At 42.2% G+C, this 20329-nt stretch overlaps 1 protein-coding gene across 2 annotated transcripts in view; it reads right to left on the minus strand.

The window, feature by feature from the left end:
- babam2 (BRISC and BRCA1 A complex member 2) overlaps positions 1 to 20329 on the minus strand; it is an 89376-nt gene that overhangs the window by 45078 nt on the left and 23969 nt on the right. For both annotated transcript variants that reach the window (XM_079368970.1, XM_079368971.1), the window contains exons 5-6: positions 15820 to 16014; positions 14376 to 14450 (exon numbers count right to left, since the gene is read on the minus strand). In XM_079368970.1, the coding sequence (XP_079225096.1) occupies positions 14376 to 14450; positions 15820 to 16014 (270 nt within the window). The remainder of the gene's footprint in view (positions 1 to 14375; positions 14451 to 15819; positions 16015 to 20329) is intronic.

Consider the following 20329-nt stretch of genomic DNA (forward strand, 5'->3'; position numbering starts at 1 on the left):
ATGGAAGTATTGCATTTGAATGGGTCGAACACTGTCAACAATCAATCATCAACGAATAAGTCAAAAGGACCTGGAAGTAAATCAGGGGCGGCAGTAGCTCAGTCTGTAGGGACTTTGGTTGGGAACTGGAGGGTCGCCGGTTCAAGTCCCGGCACGGACCAAGTCCGGAAATTGGTCTGGTAGCTGGAGAGGTGCCAGTCCACTTCCTGAGCACTGCCGAGGTGCCCCTGAGCAAGGCACCGAACCCCAACAACTGCTCTGGGGCGCTCTCTGTGGGCAGCCCCCTCACTCTGAGACCTCTCCATTAATGCAGAGTGAAAACCGAATTTCCCCTCGCGGGATTAATAAAGTATATGGAGAAAAAAAAAAAAAAAAAAAAAAAAAAAGTAGGCCGAAGCCACAGGTCACAAGAGCTGATGTCCAGGTGTCAAAACGGACTGGTGACTAACTCAACAAAAAAAGAAACACGATGAAGAAGAATAAAATACAAACCAGCATTATTGTCTTCATACCTATAGGTAACGCAAAGTATTGCACACGCAAGAACAGCTATAGCCAAAAGCTGTTTCCTTATGGATTCCAATTTGGCATGATGGGAAATAAACAGGAAATGGGATCCATTTGTTTTATTTACAGTCTTTATTCTGCAAGACACTCAGTCTTTGCCAAGTCCTACAGTCTACAGTGTGACTGCATTTGAAGGGAGAAGATGTCAAACTTGAGTCAATTTGAATGTGTTGAATATTAGGCATTACTATTTCAGTTAAAGTGCGAGCGCCCAATCGACGGCGGCTTTAGTCCTCCAAGCCCAGGTTCAAATCTGATCTGGGGCTCTTTTCCCCTCATGTCATTCTCCATCCTCTCTCTCTGATTTCAGACTCTATCAACTTTCATATCTCTCCAATGAAGGCACAAAAAGCTTGAAACTAGATATTTAAATTTTATTTTAATTATCAATAGAATTGTTAAACAATGAAGCTTTTTGTTACCTCCAGTAAGAGTTTAAAACAAGAATTTACCAAATGTAATGTCTTCTTTATTGTTGCTGTACCAATGTTTTTTCAATTTAAAAAAAAGAAAAGAAAAGAAGTTAAAGTTTAAGAATCGGGTATTGCGACAAGCCCAAGATTTACTATTTAAACATGTAAGGAGAAAGGAGACATTTCAAAGCGAGGTTCTGATAATTGACTGACACGTCATTTAATCTGGTAAAGGCGGTTATGAAAGCAGTTCTTGCACATGAAAATGACAGTTAAAAAATAAATCTGATGCAACTGAATGAGTGTCCTGGTAAATCACAACGTTCAAAAGGTCATTAATGCCAAGAATCTTCAAGCCGTTGAGCATGGAGAGCTGCACTGTAAAGTCCCCCTCACTTATTGAAGTGTGTTATTTTCCTTACTAATGGTTGTAAGTTGTTGAGGACGCAGCATATCTGCAGCTGCATTGTGAATCCAATGCATTTCCTACAACAGGTGGGAACAGGCTCAAATGACCAACAAACATCAAACCCAAACATTATTGGTCGGGTACACGCTAGTACACAGGTGTTCTTTGATATCAATACTATGAGCACCATATGAGTGTGGTAAAATCTTTGAAATTAAAGTGAGATGAAAGCGTTCGACTATTAACAGGAGCAACATCATAAAGACTCCCTTTAGCTTTCTCATCACGAGACATTTGATCAGCAGGGTGAAAGCTGTGGAGAAGCAGATGTTCCACCACCTGGCTGTAACACAGCAGGGTTCACATATCCATAGAGCTTGCTTTTTTTTTTTTTTTTCCTACCTTTATTTTACCAGCAAATCTTAAAAAATCCCTTTCACAAGAGAGACCAAACACAATCACAAACACATTACAGGCCAATACAAGACAACACGTGTGCAAGACAAATCAGGTGAAATGTTCAGGACTTCCATGGAGGAGGCTAATTACTGACTCCAACATGTACAGTGTGTGGACTGTTATCATGTCACTAAACCCCCTCAGGGAGAGACCAGACCCCTCTGTAAGCACTTCACTGTTTGTTAGTTCTTCTGTATTGACGTACTTGCGGTACACTTTCTTGAAAATAAACTCGACAGCCTCACTTATACTGTACCTCTGTGGGGAGAAATGTTTACATACCATGACAAATGAGTGCTTTAAGTGTGAATAGGGAGCCGTGTACGGGCTAAAAAAGGTAAAGCTACCATTGTGTGTGTAGGTTTCTCAGTTCCCCAGGTCATGGTAAAGTCGACACTCAATCCAAAAGCAACTGGAATTAGTTGAAGATCTTGAAGTCTGACCTTTGAAAGGCTTCCTCAGTTCTGAACTAACTGGGGACAGAGCTTGACCGCTCAGCCTCTACGTGCTTGTTAGTACGCTAATGATCCGGAGAGGCTTACATTTCTAGCTCCGTCCACAGAGGGGCTCTGGGGCCGTGGGTTCGAATCCGACCTCGGCCCATTGCTGCATGTAACAACCCACTGTCTCCCTTCCCACACTTCTTGTCGCTCTTCAGCCGTCCAAAATTACTTTTGAAAAAACATGTTGCCAAAAACGATGGAAGTTTTAAACATTCAGACGACCTTAAGATTATTTATAAAAACACTTATGATACTTCAAAGTTAAAACCTGTGTTATTTCTGTCCTTTCCTAATATGCCATGTCGAGATAGTGTGACATGATAAGGTCGGCCAAAATTTAACCAGAAGTGCAACTAACTTGTTTTTTCATTGTCTCTCCCGTATTTTAAATTCTAATGTCCTTCATTCTCATTGAAAATGATGACTAAGCCCTGGCTGAGCTCTGACAGATACGTTTTTCCAATTCAATTAAAACGTATATGAATAGTATGCTTATAGTTAGCATTCTGAGGAGGCCCCTGGTCAGCTCAACCTAAAATCAACGTAAGCATTGATGTAACACTTTTGTAACCACATCCAGCTTCTTGCAACAGAGGAGTTTCAGTTCACTCTGTCAGCAAACTCAGTATAGGGCTGTGCATTTCCTGCTATGAGTGCGGAGGAGATATTACCGTTATTTGATTTGATAACTGATTGGTAGAAAAGCATTAGGAACATTCACCTATTGCAGAATCAGTTATAACAGTTTTAATACACTTGTAAAATAAAGATGAGGAAAAAAAAAACATCTTGACAATACAAATGATTATTTGAAGGCTTTTCTAGTCTGTCACTTCTTATTTCTGTTTTAGAGCTGTTACGCCTGACATTTAAATTCATCATCGAGAGCATACCAAGCTATAATACATCCACCATTTAAAAGCCACATAATTGTTTATCTGCGTGGAAGCATTGGCTGGCCTTTTCAGATTTCAGTGGTACACTGCATTAGTGAAGCCCAAACTGGCAATTACTTGACGATGTCTTTTGGGCAACTTGCTTCCTTATTAAATGCCATGTCTCGGTGCTATACAGACACGCCGTCACTCAGAAGCAGGACTCTCAAAAAGCAACATAAACACACAAATGAAAGCATGCTGATGCACTTCTGCTTCACCCTGAATTTATTCAAATCCTAGCTGAAGATAGCTTTGCATTTTCAATATGCCGGAAGTTTTAAAGGTTCATTTGAAGTGAGATGTTCGAATAAACGATCTGCTCGTGTCAAAGTCTGCTATCTACACAGTCTGTGACTGAAATTCAAATGACGTTTATTTTGTCTCAAATCATACTGAAGACTCTTGATGTGACATTCACATGGACGTTATACGGACATTTTTTTTCCCATTTCTAGATAAATCTCCAATTATGACCATTAACATCATAATGATGAACTATTCAATATGTAGTAAAATGAACATTTCTAAATCCTGGAGGAAACTTCAGGGTTTAAATCATGTCTCATATGTTAGGAAGCAAACCAGAACAGAAACAGCACAGATAGAACAGCAGTGTACGTGTTCAAAAAAAAAGGGGATGTGACGGAAGAGGCCGAGCTGAGGCAAAGAGCAGAACACTCTGGGCATTATGGGAGTAACCTGCAATTATTTTATAGCTCTTAAGATTCCTGAGCTCTTAGTCAGTGTTTACCGTGCAAGGGCACGGCAAGGCCACAAATTACAACCACTCGCTTTGGCACCAAATACTCACCAGTCACGCACAGGCCCCAGTTCAGTCTCTAAGTAGCAGACCGGCCCGAGAATAGAAAGACAAAAAGGTAATGGATGGAGGCTGGCCTTTAAGTGTTTGTTTTTAGTTTATCCTTACGTCATATGATCAGCAGAAGTGTCTTTTTTTAGACTCCGTCATCCAAAAGCAACGGACTCTATTTGAGGACGAGAACTCTTTTAACCTCATGTGCAGCCATGTGGTACAAACAACGACCAGTCGAACCAGCAGATGAACAAGTCATTCATGGTAAACAGTGGACACAGGAAACACTGAGGGGGTCATGACACAAGTTTTGGGGTTTTTTTTCCCCCCAGACATGCACACCTGAACATTTGGAGGAAAGTTTCAGGACAGCGGGCTCCCTGATCTGTTTATCAGATGTCCCTCACAACCTGAAACGTTCCTTGTGTGTGTGTGTGTGTGTGGGGGGGGGGTCTCAGGACGCCATGATGTTAAAAAAAACAAACAAACCTGTAAATCCAAGCTAGCGGAGGAAGTGAGACACTGATGACAGTCTTTTGTCATTATATCAGAGCGATGTGTAAATGGAAACATTTAGAGTATAAAGTCAAGTGGAAGATCTTCAAGAATATCAACCTGAATGTCTGCGGATGTACTAACAGTAACAATGAAAGAGTGTTAAAGTGAATAATAGGGTAAAGCCATCATCCCACCTGTTACCAGCTGTCAATTCAAGTCAACTTTATTTATATAGCACATTTGTAGCAGCCAAAGTGCAATCCAGTAAGTTTAGCAAAACACATTACATCCAGCCATTATAAAGAAACGTAAACAAACAGTAATATTTCTACTGGACACTGCTGTTGGGATTTAAAGAAGAAAAAAAACTCAACAAGAGGGAAAGAAGTAGGTTTTTAAAATGACTGACACTGTTCACTTGTGGCAGCTGTGATATTAAACATTTTGAACCTGCTGCACTGACATTAGCACACCCTAAAGTCATGAGGAAATGCCACTAGAGAGCAGGCAAAAGCCTGGGTGAAAAATGATGCTGCGTTGGTTTATACTTGCAGCTATCGCTGTGATTTTGGGACATTTTCAGGAATTTTATACAGATGGGAAAACTCAAGTGATACACTGGACGGCAGTGTTGTGTTTGAATCACCAAACCACCAGGATCTGGAGTCCCTGGTTTTCATGACCAGGTCACTAAAGAAGAATCTAAGTAGGGTCTGAGTCAGATCACAGTTACCTTGCATTTGCTGCAAGTATTTTTGAAAGCAGAAAAAGTAGCTGATCAAGCAGGCATGTGACCACACGGGAGAGCCACATACAGAATATGTAAATAAACTGTCCAGCAATAAGTCTGAGTCCTCCGTCCATCTCCTGAGTTCTAATGCCGTCAACGCTCGAGCATGAGTCCAAGGCCGATTCATTAGCGCTGGAGTCCAAGTTGGGTCGGAGGTTCTGAAAATCTGGACTGAAGTGGGGAGTTAGATTTGAGCAATAGAAAAACAGAAGGACCTTTCACACATGCACGTATGTGTGTGTGTGTGTGTGTGTGTGTGTATGCATGTATGTACTGTTGTTTTCCAGGTTTGTGCAGAAAATTGTGCAAGACTCATCATGTGACGCAGGAGACTATCTTCAGCCACGACTTCTCCAAAAGCTCAACTGCCACGCAAAGGGAACGTAGGCTGGACACAAAACCGCAACAATGGTTGAGAAAGGAGCAACCGTGATGTGGCAACCGGAAAAAGGTAAGCCAAGCACAGCTGCAGCTAACCGAAGTGGTTTGTAAGCTTCAACTTATGGAGAGCTGTGGTAGCCATACTGTTCTACAACGCTCACTGAAAAGTTCTGCAGAGTTCTGCATGTCCACACCAAGCGACTCTGGGGTGGGTCATGGGAAAAGCGGCTTTGTGTCACTCTGCAGCTCACTGAATCTTTGTCACAGGAGGTGTTGAGTTTAAGCGCTTTTTATGGAGCAGTGAGATAAGGTTTGATAAGACTAGTAGCATCTTTGAACTATAAATGTTGTTTCCCTTTTTTTGTGAATGTTTTTTGCTCTGGTTTTGAGAAGCGCAGGCAGAACGTCTACACGTCATGTTCAAGTTCATGGATCTGTGGGGCCGAATTTGAGCTTTCGACAAGTTAAAGCAATTCTCTGTGCCATCCGAACGAGCAACATGGCAGCATCGACTCTGTGGGGAAAAAAATCTTCATAATGTTGAATTCTCGGAAGAAAGGGAGGAGAACGGGGTGGATGAAGGCTCAAGAGCTCATGTTGTGTTGCTTTCATTGACACAGCGCTGTCTAATGCTGTTCGCCTCAGATCGTGAGCATATCAAAGAGCCTTTTAGTTTGTCTGTCGTCCCAGACACGAGGCTGCAGTGCTTACTTAGAAAAGCAGCGCTCCCGCCATTTGTCTTCCCTGTTCTTTATCTCACCTGTATTCATGCAGACAATTAACCCACTGACATCAAAGATCTCTTTCACAAGGCTGACCAGGCCAAGAGGGCAGCAGCACACGTCCTAATAAATATTACACAGATATATTGATGACTCTGTTGATACCTTTTCAAATACAAATACAATACATGAAGTAATTCTCCGGCACACAATCATTAATCTCACGGGACGATTATATTATTTTTAATGACCAACATGTGTCATTTGTCAGTTTTACTGTGAACTTCATAACAGCCGAATGACAAACATCCATCAACAACATCATTCAGCAGCAAACGCTCTGCATATTTCTGCTCAAATTACGGCTCCCTCCCTTTCTAAATGAGTTCATTACTTGGCTTTGGCTGACTGCTTAATATTAACATCGGTGATCTATTTTAAAACCTCTCTTTGAGACGCACAATATCAGCCAATAAAAGGCATCCATGGAGGTGATGAGTGGGATGGAAAATCAATTGATTTGAATAAACAACGCCTACTTCATCACCCCACTGAATTAATCAAAAGCTGACCTCATGCTATCTGTGACGCTTCTGATTTGATCCCTACATAAACCGTTTAACAAGAAAACACTGACGGAACTAATAACGGGCTACAGGTTACTGGGATGTTTTTCTATTTGTAGTTTGGTGTAAACACTAGAAATATGCAGAGGAAAAAATACATGTATAAAAAAGGTACCAGCTAAGAGAAGAGGCTAATTATTCAAATGATGTTTAAATGTTGAAAATTGTAACGACGTGGGTGCTGTTGGGTTTCACAAATACTACAAATCAAATTTGCAAGGATGGTATTTGGGAAAGTCAGGAACTAAAAGATCACATACATGAAGTTTAGAAAAGTAAAGAGCAACATCAGAGGTCATCATTCTGAAAACAAGCACTTTGACATTCAAATGTTTTCCATCCCTGTCAGATATTGATCAGGTATAAGTCCAAGATTGATGCTTGTTTAAAAGGAAATACAATCTAAAGTTGTGTCAACCAAAATCAAGTTTGCAGGTGTGTGTGTGTGTGTGTGTGTGTGTGTGTGTGTGTGTGTGTGTGTGTTGCTGCCAGCCACTGTTCAGGATCAATTGCTTGGACTACATTGGCGGGCTTCTTTTGAAGGTGTGGCTCCAGTCTTGCTAACAGAACGCCTGAAAAACACCTTGATAATTCTGCAGCTTCTATCAGCAGGTGAAAAGCCGCTCGCTCTCAGAATCATGAAATCTTCTTTACTGCTTCATCACTTTGCATGATGAATACAAATCGTTTGTTTATTGGGTTACAGAGCTGAAAAATAATGAGTCGGTGTGCAAAGGCCGGAACACATGCACAACCCTCCTGACTGACACAGATGTCTTCATGTTGATGGTGCATCTATTCCACACCATAAATACTGTTCAAAGAAACTGGATATGTTGACGCTTTAAATCCAATTACTTTTGTACATGGTCCAATCAGAGGAGTTTGTGCTGCAGACAGTGCAGAGCAGATTGTGGAGTCAGGGACACCAATGGAATAGACACTAATGAAACCACCTCTGAGCACATTGTATTCAGCTTTATCTGTTCTGTGAAATGTTTTTTATATCAGTGCATGGAAGCCAAAAACTAATATTAGTTTGAAAGATCAGTATCAACCAAGTTTGTTTCTTTCTGAGCCCGTCAGTCTCAGCCCAGCGCTGTTCAAAAGGCTTCTGCCCCGTTTAAAAGGAAATGTTGTTCTTGCCACTGTTACTTTGCTTAATGTTGTCACATCATGTGCTCATGGTGGATTAACGCTGGGTCTTTGTAAATAATGAGAAAAAGAACATTGTCTAGACCTGCTCCTTTTTGTAAAGTGCCCAGAGATTCGATTTGTTATGAATTGGCGCTAAAGATAAAGACTGACTGAAGGACTGATTGACTGAAAGAGGTTGAAACGTTCCAGTGTTATTGGCTTTTTGACTGGCCCTCATCATGAAGCTATCGATATCCTAGAAAACAAACATTTTCCACAAACCTTTTTTTACGTGCAGTTTGATTGTTTAGGCAACATCAAACTGTCTGATAGAGAAGACTTGGCGACAGCCTGAGTGTTATTTTGCAGAAGACAACGGCGTACCAAAAGCCCTCTGCATATAAAGAGAAATTGCGACGTGCTTGCTCCGCACTCTTCTGCCAACCCCTGGCTATATAACCTGCCCCCGAGCTCCTCCACGTTGTTCCCTGCGGGGGAACAAGGCTGCACTCGCACTCTCCCATTACTGAGGTGGGAGATGCTGCCATTGTTAGACGACCCCCCGAGGAGCATAGGGAGCGTGCTTAAAGAGGATCATTAGGAGGAAACGTTGGTGTTTCGTCCCCCTCTGTGAAGTATTTACCGACGCTTAGATCTCTCTATCTGTACTTAGAGCTGGAAATATCAGAGAAGATGAGCAAAAGTAGCTTTGGCTGGAATATATCGAGTAATAATGTAACTTACAGAGAAAAAAAATGATGGAAGTGACAGCACGTGGATGATAGATTGTGTTTTCCCACTAAAGAACGTTTGTCTATGACTGCAATATTGACTCAGGGATCATTCATTACTTCATATTTGGATGAAAGAATTAAAAACTAGACAGGAAATGAAAAGGAAGTAAAGAAATGATCGAGCCAGTGACGCTCGTACTACAAATGAAAAGACAGAACAAGAGCCCGAGGCTGCGCTTCACCCTGACCCTCCCCTGTCAGCTAATGCCTGTAGAGCTCTGAAGGTTAAAGTGTGTGTGTGTGTGTGTGTGTGTGTGTGTGCGCTTGTGTGTTTAATGGGGGGAAGGATGCGGGACCAAAAATAATTAGAGTAAAACTAATTAGATGTAAGTGCTGTTGTTGAAGCATGCACAGCTTGTACAGACCAAGCGTGCATACAGGAACGCTCCGGGTGAAATTTAGCCGGCCCTGAAGGAAGCACAACGGACCTGAGGCGGTCCGAGGCAGCCTTCTGGACATTTTACAGAGATGAGCTAAAAACGGTAAAAAAATAAATAAATTTAAAGTACAAATAATAATCTGGAGTTCATGTTAATATCTGGAACTTTAGATGGTACGCTTTTTTTGCATCGTGGCAGAAAGTTAGACGATAAATGTCGCTTAACAATCCGCACCGTGGCGTACTCAAGCGTGATTGGGCGTCTGAAAACGATTACCTCTCGTACACAACGTTGTAATACAGCTTCTGCTTTATGTCACTATGAAGCTTGCTCAGTTTAAAAAGAAGCAGATTCGAGAACAAAAACAACAACAACAAAAAACGTTCACACTGGCCAAACGAACTGGACTACAGAGCTCCCTGTATTAAAGTTGGCTGACATCACTTCGGCTTCGTCCATTGATATTTACAGTCTGTGTACAGGACTCAAGCTGCTTTTTTCTAAAAACAGTGCAAACTTTACATTTGCCTTCTTCGCTCCAAAGATGTAAAAATATGTTGAACTATTCGTTGAAACGTGCTGAATCTGTGCCGCCTTTAACCATTTGTGTCTGTTTGCAGGTTGGAGCATTTTCATAATATTCAGATTTTCAATCTTCTATATTTGGCCACAAGACCTGGGTCACCTAAAATATCCTTTCCTATTGATGACAGCTGCTTGAGGCAGTCCCTCATTCTGAACACAAACACACACACACACACACACACGGCACACTCACAATCGCTGTGGAGCTGGTGACATGGGTCAGTGCTTGTGGGGGAAACAAAGCTCAAGTGAAGCGAGAGCAGAGGGCTCAGTCACGAATGTGGCATCGCTCCATGCAGATCAGTGGGGACGTTTTTATAGGAAAGCCATCGCTGAACAATCTCTTCAGAGCGAGGACTGACAGACAAGTGAGAGGCAACTTGAAATGAAAAGGTCACAGCAGTTCTTCAAGATAATCAGGATGTTCTCTCAGGTTAGGATAATAAGGAGCAGAAACGTGGGGGGGAAACATTTCATTATGGCTACAGACTGTATGAAACATGGACGTAGTCACAGACCGTTCCTTTACATGCAAAGCCTCACGACGCTAATCCATTTAACCGCTGTCCTTGTCCTCCGATATGTGAGCTACTACTGCATATTCTTTTGGTTGGTCTACTACACTCAGACAAAAAAGTTAGCAGGCAGCGAACGGTTTACCTTCCATCGGTGTACCTTAATGGCACAACACACAATGTGTCGTACTCCCTTTAAAGCGTGTTTATACCGTTCGACTTCAGGGTGAAGGATAAACTCCATGAGGCCACTTTGGGTCTGATTGAGGTGTATGTTTTTTGTTTTTTTATGTTAGACTAACACAGAAGATGAATTCCCTCTTTTGTTTCTGCTGAGGCAATACAAAGCCCAAATGATGATGGCCGCCATATTGGATATACTATCTCAGCTAAGGTGGGCAACTCTTGGGATTAAAACAATCAGAAACAGTTGTAGCCTCCCGTTGAGTCTGTAAATAGACGAGCTACGTATTGAGACCAAATCCTTTTTGGTATCAGGCTGCTGACATGTTTATTACTGCTGTAATAATGAGCACTTTGATATGAGGAGTAAAGGAGGTTTCCTGCACACAGCCGCAACTCCACACTAGAAGAACTGTAGTTTTTGCCACTTTCTCAATGGCTTCTTTTTTCCAACGCTAGAAGTTCAACTCCACATAATATATTGTAGGAAAGGAAATACATTGTCCTTCATCTCGAAAAACATTTGAGTGAGTGTCTAAAATAAAGCAAGCGAAGCCTCATTTCCAGCAAATGGAAATGCTATCGAGCGGGAGGTGAAAGAGCAACGTAAAGTGTGAGTCAAAGCTTTAAACGGGTTACAAGCCAGAGGTCAAGGTACGATCAAAGGATGAGACATTAAGACCGTGGCCAAGAGGGCCAAACGCCCTTTACAGGGGAAGAAATCTGCCATCATCCATCTGTGTGCATTTCACTATCCTTTCCTTCATCTCTACTCTCCATGTCTTTTATTTTGACTATGATGGAACGGCCCCCCCTTTAAAACCAGGAATGAAATAAATAATAACCCCCACCCCCCAGGCTGGGCAGTCCATGCAGGGAGGTAAACATGTCCACTGTGGTGAGCTCAGACCACGCGGATGCCTCGCTCCAGGTAACAGTCGTCCTCCACAACTCTGTGCCCACCAGCAACATCTCGGCATTCACGAGCAGCGCAGAGTAGCCGATGTCTGAACACATTTCCGCTCCAGTGCCAAACCCTCCCATCCTCAAGCAAGGACATGCATGGATTTGATGAGGAGGTTGATTCAAATCAGGGTCAACAGTGTGCCCTCTGCAGTACCTGGCTGATGGCTTATATTCTGTCTGAACAGGATCACCTTAGTGATTTTTGAAGTGTGGACTTATTCGTAAAGGAAGACCAGCGACTGAAGGCTCAGTGGGCGTTCAGACGGTAAACAGCCCTGTTGTAATGCTTCAGGTACCTGTGAGATGAAGAAATACGATGGAGCAAGTCAGGGTTAAGTCATAGATTCTTAACAGACGCTCGTCAGTCTCAAAAACACGGGGTCGTAGTTTGTGATACTATAAGAGAGGACACAGGGACCACTGCTCCTTGAAGATATCAGTGGGTAAAGCAACAATAGACCCCAGAATTGATCACATTGTGTGATATTAATGGGCATCTTTAGATGAAAAGTAAACACAGAGTCTTTCAAAACTATGATGCGTCATACTCAACATGAAAGTTGAGTAGAAGAGTCCTGTGCAGTGTTCTCTGCGGTCCCAGGACTTGTTTATGCTCTCTGTCCCAAACGCTCAAAGAGAACTCGTAAAAGGGCTTCTGGGTAATATGTGGCCTCAGCCTGGAATCGCTTCAAACTCAAGGAGACTCGATTGGATGCTGATTTCTCTGGCTTGAGCGAATGACTTTCAGATTTGAGGTATAATTTGTAAGTTGTACTCTGTCTGTCTGTCTGTCTGTCTGTCTGTCTGTCTGTCTGTCTGTCTGTCTGTCTGTCTGTCTGTCTGTCTGTCTGTCTGTCTGTCTGTCTGTCTGTCTGTCTGTCTGTCTGTCTGTCTGTCTGTCTGTCTACCAGTGGCCAGGTCTCCCTTGGTAAAGAGATTCTTAATCTCGATGGGACCAGAGTGGTTAAATAAAAGTATATTAATTAAAAAGTCACAGGGGTTTTCAGTCAGGACTTACATTCTAACTAATACCAAAATAAATGTCCTGCTAATGACATACCTGTTAATGATTTGCATGAAGCTGGGGTGCCGATGGACGAGCAGTTGGTTGGTGTGCGTACTATGTACAGAGGCTGACATCCACTAGAGTAGGCGGCCGGGGTTCAAATCCCACCTGTGGCTCTTTTCCTGCATGTCATTCCCTGCTCTCTCTCTCTCTCTCTCTCTCTCTCTCTGACTCTATACTCAGTCCTATCTCTGAAATACAGGCACAAAAAAAAGCGCCAAAATAAATCTTAATGATCAACAGACCCTCGAGGGAACCAACAAAGATAGATTTATTTTGTGCTCGTTATAAGATTGACAACTGTCAAACAGAAAATTCAGGTCAAGCGTTTGGCGTAAAGTACATTTGTGTTCCTGGAGTCCGACCTATATGCTGCATAATCCGGTTCCTCTATAAAGCGTAGGTGGACAAGGTGTGGGCTGATGTTCATTACTTTCCTCTCTGCCAGTCGATACTCTTCCTTAGTCTTCATGCTCTCCTGTGGAGATACTATGTATACCCTATCTGCCAAATATGGCACAAGGCTGTGAGTCTGTGCGTGTGTGTGTGTGTGTGTGTGCGTGTGTGCAGAGAATATGATATGATTAAGGTGACAGGAACATACAGCCATATCCAAGATTTCGTCTCTAATAAATTCACTAAATAGTACAGAGAGTTCTTCTTTGACAACATTGTGTCAATGGCTACTCTGCTCCCACCACCCACTGGTTAACCGTGTCAGTGAGTCTGCCTCACCTTCGAAAGCTCTTACACAGAAACCTCTGCTAAGTGACAGCATGCTTGTTTGGAAGAGGAAAATGTCACCACAGAGCTCCCCTCAGGGCTGGAAGCTGCAGAAACTTCCCTGCCTCCGAACACTCAGGTGGAGAGAGAAAGAAAGAAATGGAAAAAAATAATAATAAAAAAATGCTATCAGCAATGCAGCTACGTACAGTAGCATAAATATGACTTTCGTTAAAGGCAACTCAAATCTTGCAGAGAGAGAAGTCTCAGCGCTGCAGGTCTGAGGGACATGGGGACAAAGGCTGTGAAGTGAGGCTGATGATGGTTGCTGTTTCCCTTATGTTTACCATCATTTTCTCTCACAAACAAGAGGCCAGGCTGGAAAAGGCCAGAGAGCCAGGGCCTGCAGCGAGCCGGCAGAGCAAGAAGGGGGCGAGTGACAGAGAGTGAAAAGAGAACTCGAGATAAGGCACAGAATGAGAGAGAGAGAGAGAGAGAGAGAGAGAGCGAGAGAGAGAGAGAGAGAAGGAGTCCGGGCTAAGCTGCCTCCAGACACCACGCGGCTCAGAGCAGATCGAGAGTGACGGCTTGCTGATTAGTCAACTCACAGCCCCCAAGACCGGAGTCTGCATACATGCACACTTACACACACATCCACACAAACATACACACACACACACCCTTGCATTGTCGCAAATTCAAATAAACCACTACAATCACAGCTACTGTTATCATTGCACATAAAACATAGTAACACGTGTATGCAAAGAAATAAACACTGATCATAATGTGGACGCGGGATCTACAGATCTGTGTGCATCACTGTATGGAGGTATGCAGTGTGAATTTGTGAGCTTGAATTACCTCACTCATCATGAGTATTTTTGTGAATGTGTTTTTTTTTACCTTGAGGAGATAGACCGGGATGTTGCTGAAGTCCACGGGGAGTTTGAGAAGGAAACGTGCTGAAAACTCTCCAGTCTGGAGTACAAGACACAAAGAGGAAGAAGTTGGAAGTACGAAAAGGACAACAAGTATGTCATGTAATGAGAAAAAGAGGGAGTTAAAGTGTAAATGATTGGAGATGTTAGCACTAAAAAAATATCTAACAGTGTGCAGTTTATGAACAACAACGTAGTAAAGATTGTTTGGGATTTCATTGTGCTGAAATCCTTCCATGCAAAGTTGAAAAATGACTTTGCATTTAAAAAGTTTAGACATTTTTCAATACTTCACAAGGTCAGAATAAACATTGTCAGCACTTGTTTCCAACAGGCAGCCGTCAGGTTCGTGTCCAGGACCCACTGCTGCTTTATCTCCACACTGACACAGTATAATAGTGCACACGGACAGGCAGGCATTTAAACATGACCAGCAGTGAAGGTCAATGGACTGAATTAAAGCTGAAACTTTTCCATCTCTAAACTTGAAAGAAAAAAAAAACAAACTAAGACACACTCGTCTTTATAAAGTTTTTAATTATTCTAAATGTGTTACCTAATATGGTGTCCTTTATATTATGAGCTGAGGCACAGGCCTCCAAACTTTGGCTCTCACTTGTTTGCAAAGAACCTTCTTTTTGGGGGGAGTTTATTGTGAGACCTCAGTTCTCCACATCAGTTTATAATCCAGCATGATGTTGAAGCTATATCTGGAATCTTTGGAAGTTGAACGTTGGCTAATCAACAGAGAACCTTTAATATTAATTCAAAGGACCCCAACTAGTGCTTTGTCCTTCTACATCAAGGACCAATTCAATTTAAATGTGGGATTCAACACAAGACTGACTGATGTTGTAACTTCCTCACTTGCCTTCTACAGATTGCATTTATGCAAAGTTGCAGTAACTAAGCTGGGCCATCATTACGTCTTTGTTCATTCTTATTGATGTGATGGCGTAGATTACTGTCCTGGTCTGTTAATTCACATAGCGGTTTAAGCGTTGTGGAAGCATGACACAGCAGGTGATCCACATACAGAGTCAGACATGAACAAAGTCAAACACAGCGCTGCTGTTTCAGGGAGATTAGTTAGGAAGCTAACATACAACATGTAAACCAAATACAAAAAAAATACATTAATACAAAATAAGATTCCATTAAAAGTCATTTTTCAATAATGTTACAAAAAAAAAAAAAAAACTTAATCATATATTCCATCTCATCTCAAAGTGTCAAAATGTCAAGTATTGATGTTTCAATTAAAAACTGACCAAGCTGGAGCATTAACATGGGAAGACTTATAGCCTGAGGATTTCCTTTGGGTATTTTTGTAACACGGTTATGTACCACTCCTGGTTTGGTGTATCTCGAGTATGACACACAAAAGGTCATTATAAACATTTATCTACCCAGCTGTTCTTGCGTCCGGCGTAAATCTCCATGTTGCGGCCATAGTTGGGATCCTCCAGCAGGCTTCCGTACTCAAAGAGCAGCCTGGAGCTTTCTCGCAGACGCTGGCACTGGTAGTTGTGGTACTGCTGGATGAGCTCCTTCACCAGCTGGAGCAAGCATTCTGAGTTCCCCGCATCCCACTGGACCAGGTGCTGAAGTAGGCACAAGAGAAGAGTCATTAGGACTGGTGTAACACATGCGATTTGTCCTTTATTATTGAAGCAAATAAGACGAAGGCAACAAATTCGGATGCTTCGATACTTTGCAATCCTGCATGTTAAAACTATCTGTTCTGTTACATTTGATAGTATCCAAAAGAACAGAACAGCTTACAAAGTATGAAAGATTATTTTTTCCTCTTGTGGGGCCCCCCAGGGGTCTATTTCAGGTCTCCTCTTACTCACTGTTCCCATGCTGCCCCTGGGGCAAAGCCTGTGTAGGCGCGGCATATACCTTTATTTTTACACTGATGACACTCAACTCTATGCCCCGTTAAAAGCTGGCACCTCCGATCTTTCACGTCTCATGTCCTCTCTGGCAGAAATTAAAAGTTGGATGTTAAAAAAAAAAAATGCTCTGCAGCTCAGCGACTTTAAATCTGCAGATCTTCTTATAATGTAGTCCGAGCTACATGAATAATCTCTCCCCCAGTCTGGGTGCCCTATCTTATGCTGTTTGCTATGAGGTCCCTAACCTCAGCGTCAATTTTGACTGAGAGCTGTCTCTTGATATCCATATGATGCAATCCTGCTTTGTTCAGCTTAGACACCTAGCCAACATTCTCCTGATCGTGCATGCATTTATTTTTTTCCACACACGACTGGTTTGGGCATTCGGGCATCTGCAAGTGTAACATCCAAAGACTGCAATTAAATCAAAGCGCTGCTGCCAGGCAATCTCGTATCAAAAGAAGTGACCCCATTACATCTGTCCTTGCTTCACTTCGATGGCTAGCCATACATTTTAGAAGTGCTTTTTAATTTTGTTTTATTTTATTGCTTGGTTGTAAAGAATTTCATGGTCAGGCCTCATTCTTTATTTGTGATTTGATTACCTTCATCCAGACCATTGAAGCTCCCTCAGGGTCCTACAAGTGGTTTCTAAAACTCATCTGTCAGGCAGGGGAACGGTGGGTCCTCTTCTAAATCTCTCACTTTTAAGGACTGCCTTTTTTTTAATCTTTTTGGTATCGTTGTTGTTGTTTACTGCTTTAGCAGTTTATTGAGTTTTTTAAGAAGTAGAAGTAACCTTAATATCCACCTGCTCCATTGTTCTCAAAGAGACTTTTAACACGGCACTGAAGGTTTTTTCACAGTTGCCCAACCATGTTCCTTTCTGTCAGAGTCAGATTTTGACAAACGGCAGTTATCACCAAAGTTGTCTTCATGCACGGGTCACAGCCCGGCGGACATTCCTCCACCTTCCTTTTTAATGGCAGTTCTGACAGCTAAAATGACATCCTGATATTTGAGCGCAGTGAGCGATACATTGACAGTGTTTTGGCTGGAAAGGGTTACTCAGCAGTATTAATTGAAGCCAAAAAAGGCCCACAGCACTCAAATATCAAGTCTGATTCATGTGGTAAGATGACAACCTCTAAAGAACGGATCAATCACTGAGACTCTGAGTGACACTCGGGAAAGATGAGAAATACAAGGCAATGGTTTCATGTAGGAAACAGGCTACCGATGTATTAGCTGGAAAGACCACGGTAGAGGAAAAAAAAGTTATGCAGTGTGGTAGGAAGAAAAAAAAGGCCCAGTCGGAGGCTTCTGTACTTCCTTTTACCAGATCAGAAGGAAAGGGCTGAGCTGGAGGATTTCCTGTTGCCACATAAAGATTTACTGGTAAATTGATATGGAAAAGTACCGAGCAAGAACTCCTCTGTCTGAAACTTTTCAAACCATGTTTGACCTTCCATCTGATATCCATGATGGATGTTAATAAGGATGCAGTTCGAAGTATGGAGACCGTTTATCAAAACAAGTTTATGAAGGAGCAATATGTACTCCATGTTTTCATCCAGTGTACCTTTTTAAAGAAAGTCACTTGCCATGTTTACACTTTGTTTTGGTTAAAAATACAGACACTGATTTTCTTTAATTCAGCGTCAGGTTCGTCCACTTCTGTCCGCTCATTGACTTTTTTTTTTTTTTCTTATGTTCTGCTTTGGGAGGGTTTGTTGGGACTTCTCCCTGACTTGGATGGATTATACTGTACCATCAGTTTTCTATTTTCAACTGAAGGTGACGTTTTCCTTAAGGATTTTAATTCTGTCTTTGGGACCTTTTATTTGGTTTCCCCCCTGAATGAATTTAATTTGAACACTTAAGGTGAGAAGCCTTTTTGTTGGTTTGTGAAGTCTCAGAGAGGAAGCTGATGTTTGTATTAGAGCTGAAACGATTCCTCGAATAACTCGAATAATTCGATTACAAAAATTCATCGAGGAATCTTCGCTGCCTCGAGGCTTCGTTAAGTTTTTTGATATGCTTTGATATGAGTATAAAACATGTTTAATGTAGCTGCAGCTACCTGCTCCTCTCTCTTACACACGGACACTTCAGCGCTAACGTGGCGCGGCGTGCCCCTTTTAACTTTTAGTCAGCACACAGTTGATCCGTGATCCATACGACCCAGTCGGGAACACGTGATCCGGTCAAACGGTCGGCTTTTCTCCGTTCACTCTCTCCGTGTTTGCAGCTAACATAACGATAGCAACGTCCTCACAGTCTCTGTCATAGACGCGTCTATGGTCTCTGTAGTCTCAGCTAACGTAACGATAGCAACGTCCTCTCACAGTCTCTGTCACAGACACGTCTATGGTCTCTGTAGTCTCAGCTAACGTAACGATAGCAACGTCCTCTCACAGTCTCTGTCACAGACACGTCTATGGTCTCTGTAGTCTCAGCTAACATAACGATAGCAACGTCCTCTCACAGTCTCTGTCATAGACACGTCTATGGTCTCTGTAGTCTCAGCTAACATAACGATAGCAACGTCCTCACAGTCTCTGTCACAGACACGTCTATGGTCTCTGTAGTCTCAGCTAACATAACGATAGCAACGTCCTCACAGTCTCTGTCATAGACGCGTCTATGGTCTCTGTAGTCTGTGAGCGCGCTGAGATACACTTTTAACAATATACAGGCTGAAATATGAAATGTCTAATATCTTCAAAGCTAAATCAAGACAGAACTTGTTTGTGGAATAATAATTTAGCAAATATATATTTAAAGTTTCTCAATTTCCTTATCTGACATAATGATTGATTCTGTGATTGATTCAACAGAACATAATGCTTTCTCTATTAAATGTACTGTAACAGATGTGTAGGCTACACAAAACACTATTTGCTATTTCAGCCAGTAAAACGTGTTTGGCCTGTATTTTTCATCTACCTGCCACCTTGACCAGTGAATCAGAAAGTGAATTTGGGACCCAAGACGAGTTAAACCTTAATTAAGCAAAAGTATGATGTATTAGATTACTCGATTAATCGACGGGATATTCGATAGAATACTCGATTACTAAAATATTCGATAGCTGCAGCTCTAGTTTGTATTGATTCTGATTTGATGCTGTGAAGACACTGGGTTAAAGGTTTGATGTTTACCGTGTCCTTTTTTTAACGCTGTTCACCTGATGAAGGTTAAATACCGGTCAAGTAACATCCAATAGACACATTTTTTGCAAGTTAGACAGTGTGCTGGAATTTGATTGTAATTTCCGACATAACGTTCTTACACAACTGTCTTATGAAGTTGTTAAGTGTCTTTTTTTTGCATTTAATCAGTGTAGCATGCATACCTGAATGCTCCATGATGCACACACTTTCCCTCTGACCAGCACACATCGACATGCACATTCAAAAAGGACGAACTCCAAACATATGCACCCACCTGTCACGTATGAGTAAGCAGAGCAAACTCTACATGACCCACTAGCAGGCTACCTCTTTTGGAACCAGTCCATTGATGCGCGAGGAACGAAATGCTTATAATTAATATGAACAACACTGCAACAGGAAATGGCAGGAAACATGTCAGGACTAATCAAGACAAATGGGTGACTGCACTTTAGAATGAACGCTGTGAGAGCTTTATAATGGAGAAGCTGAACACGCGAGGCAAAAACAAAAAGCCAAGAACAGTTTTAATGAGAGCTTTGAAGTGAATGTGGATGTAAGTTTCAAAGGATTTACGCTGCAGAAGAAAATGTCCCTCTGTAAATTCTAGTTTTCACACCGTCGCACATGTGGAGGCGGCGGGAGCTCAGTCTGTACTTGAGACTTGGACTTGGGTTGGGAACCGGAGGGTCGCCGATTCAAGTCCTGATCCGGAGCAATATATGGAAGTTGGTCTGGTAGCTGGAGGGGTGAAAGACCCCTTGTCCAGCACTCCCAAGGTGCCCTCGAGCAAGGCACCAAACCCCCACCAGCTCAGGGGGCGCTTCCAGTCTCTCCATTAA

The sequence above is a fragment of the Symphodus melops genome (genome assembly GCF_947650265.1).
Source record: "Symphodus melops genome assembly, chromosome: 19".
Lineage (NCBI taxonomy): Eukaryota > Metazoa > Chordata > Actinopteri > Labriformes > Labridae > Symphodus > Symphodus melops.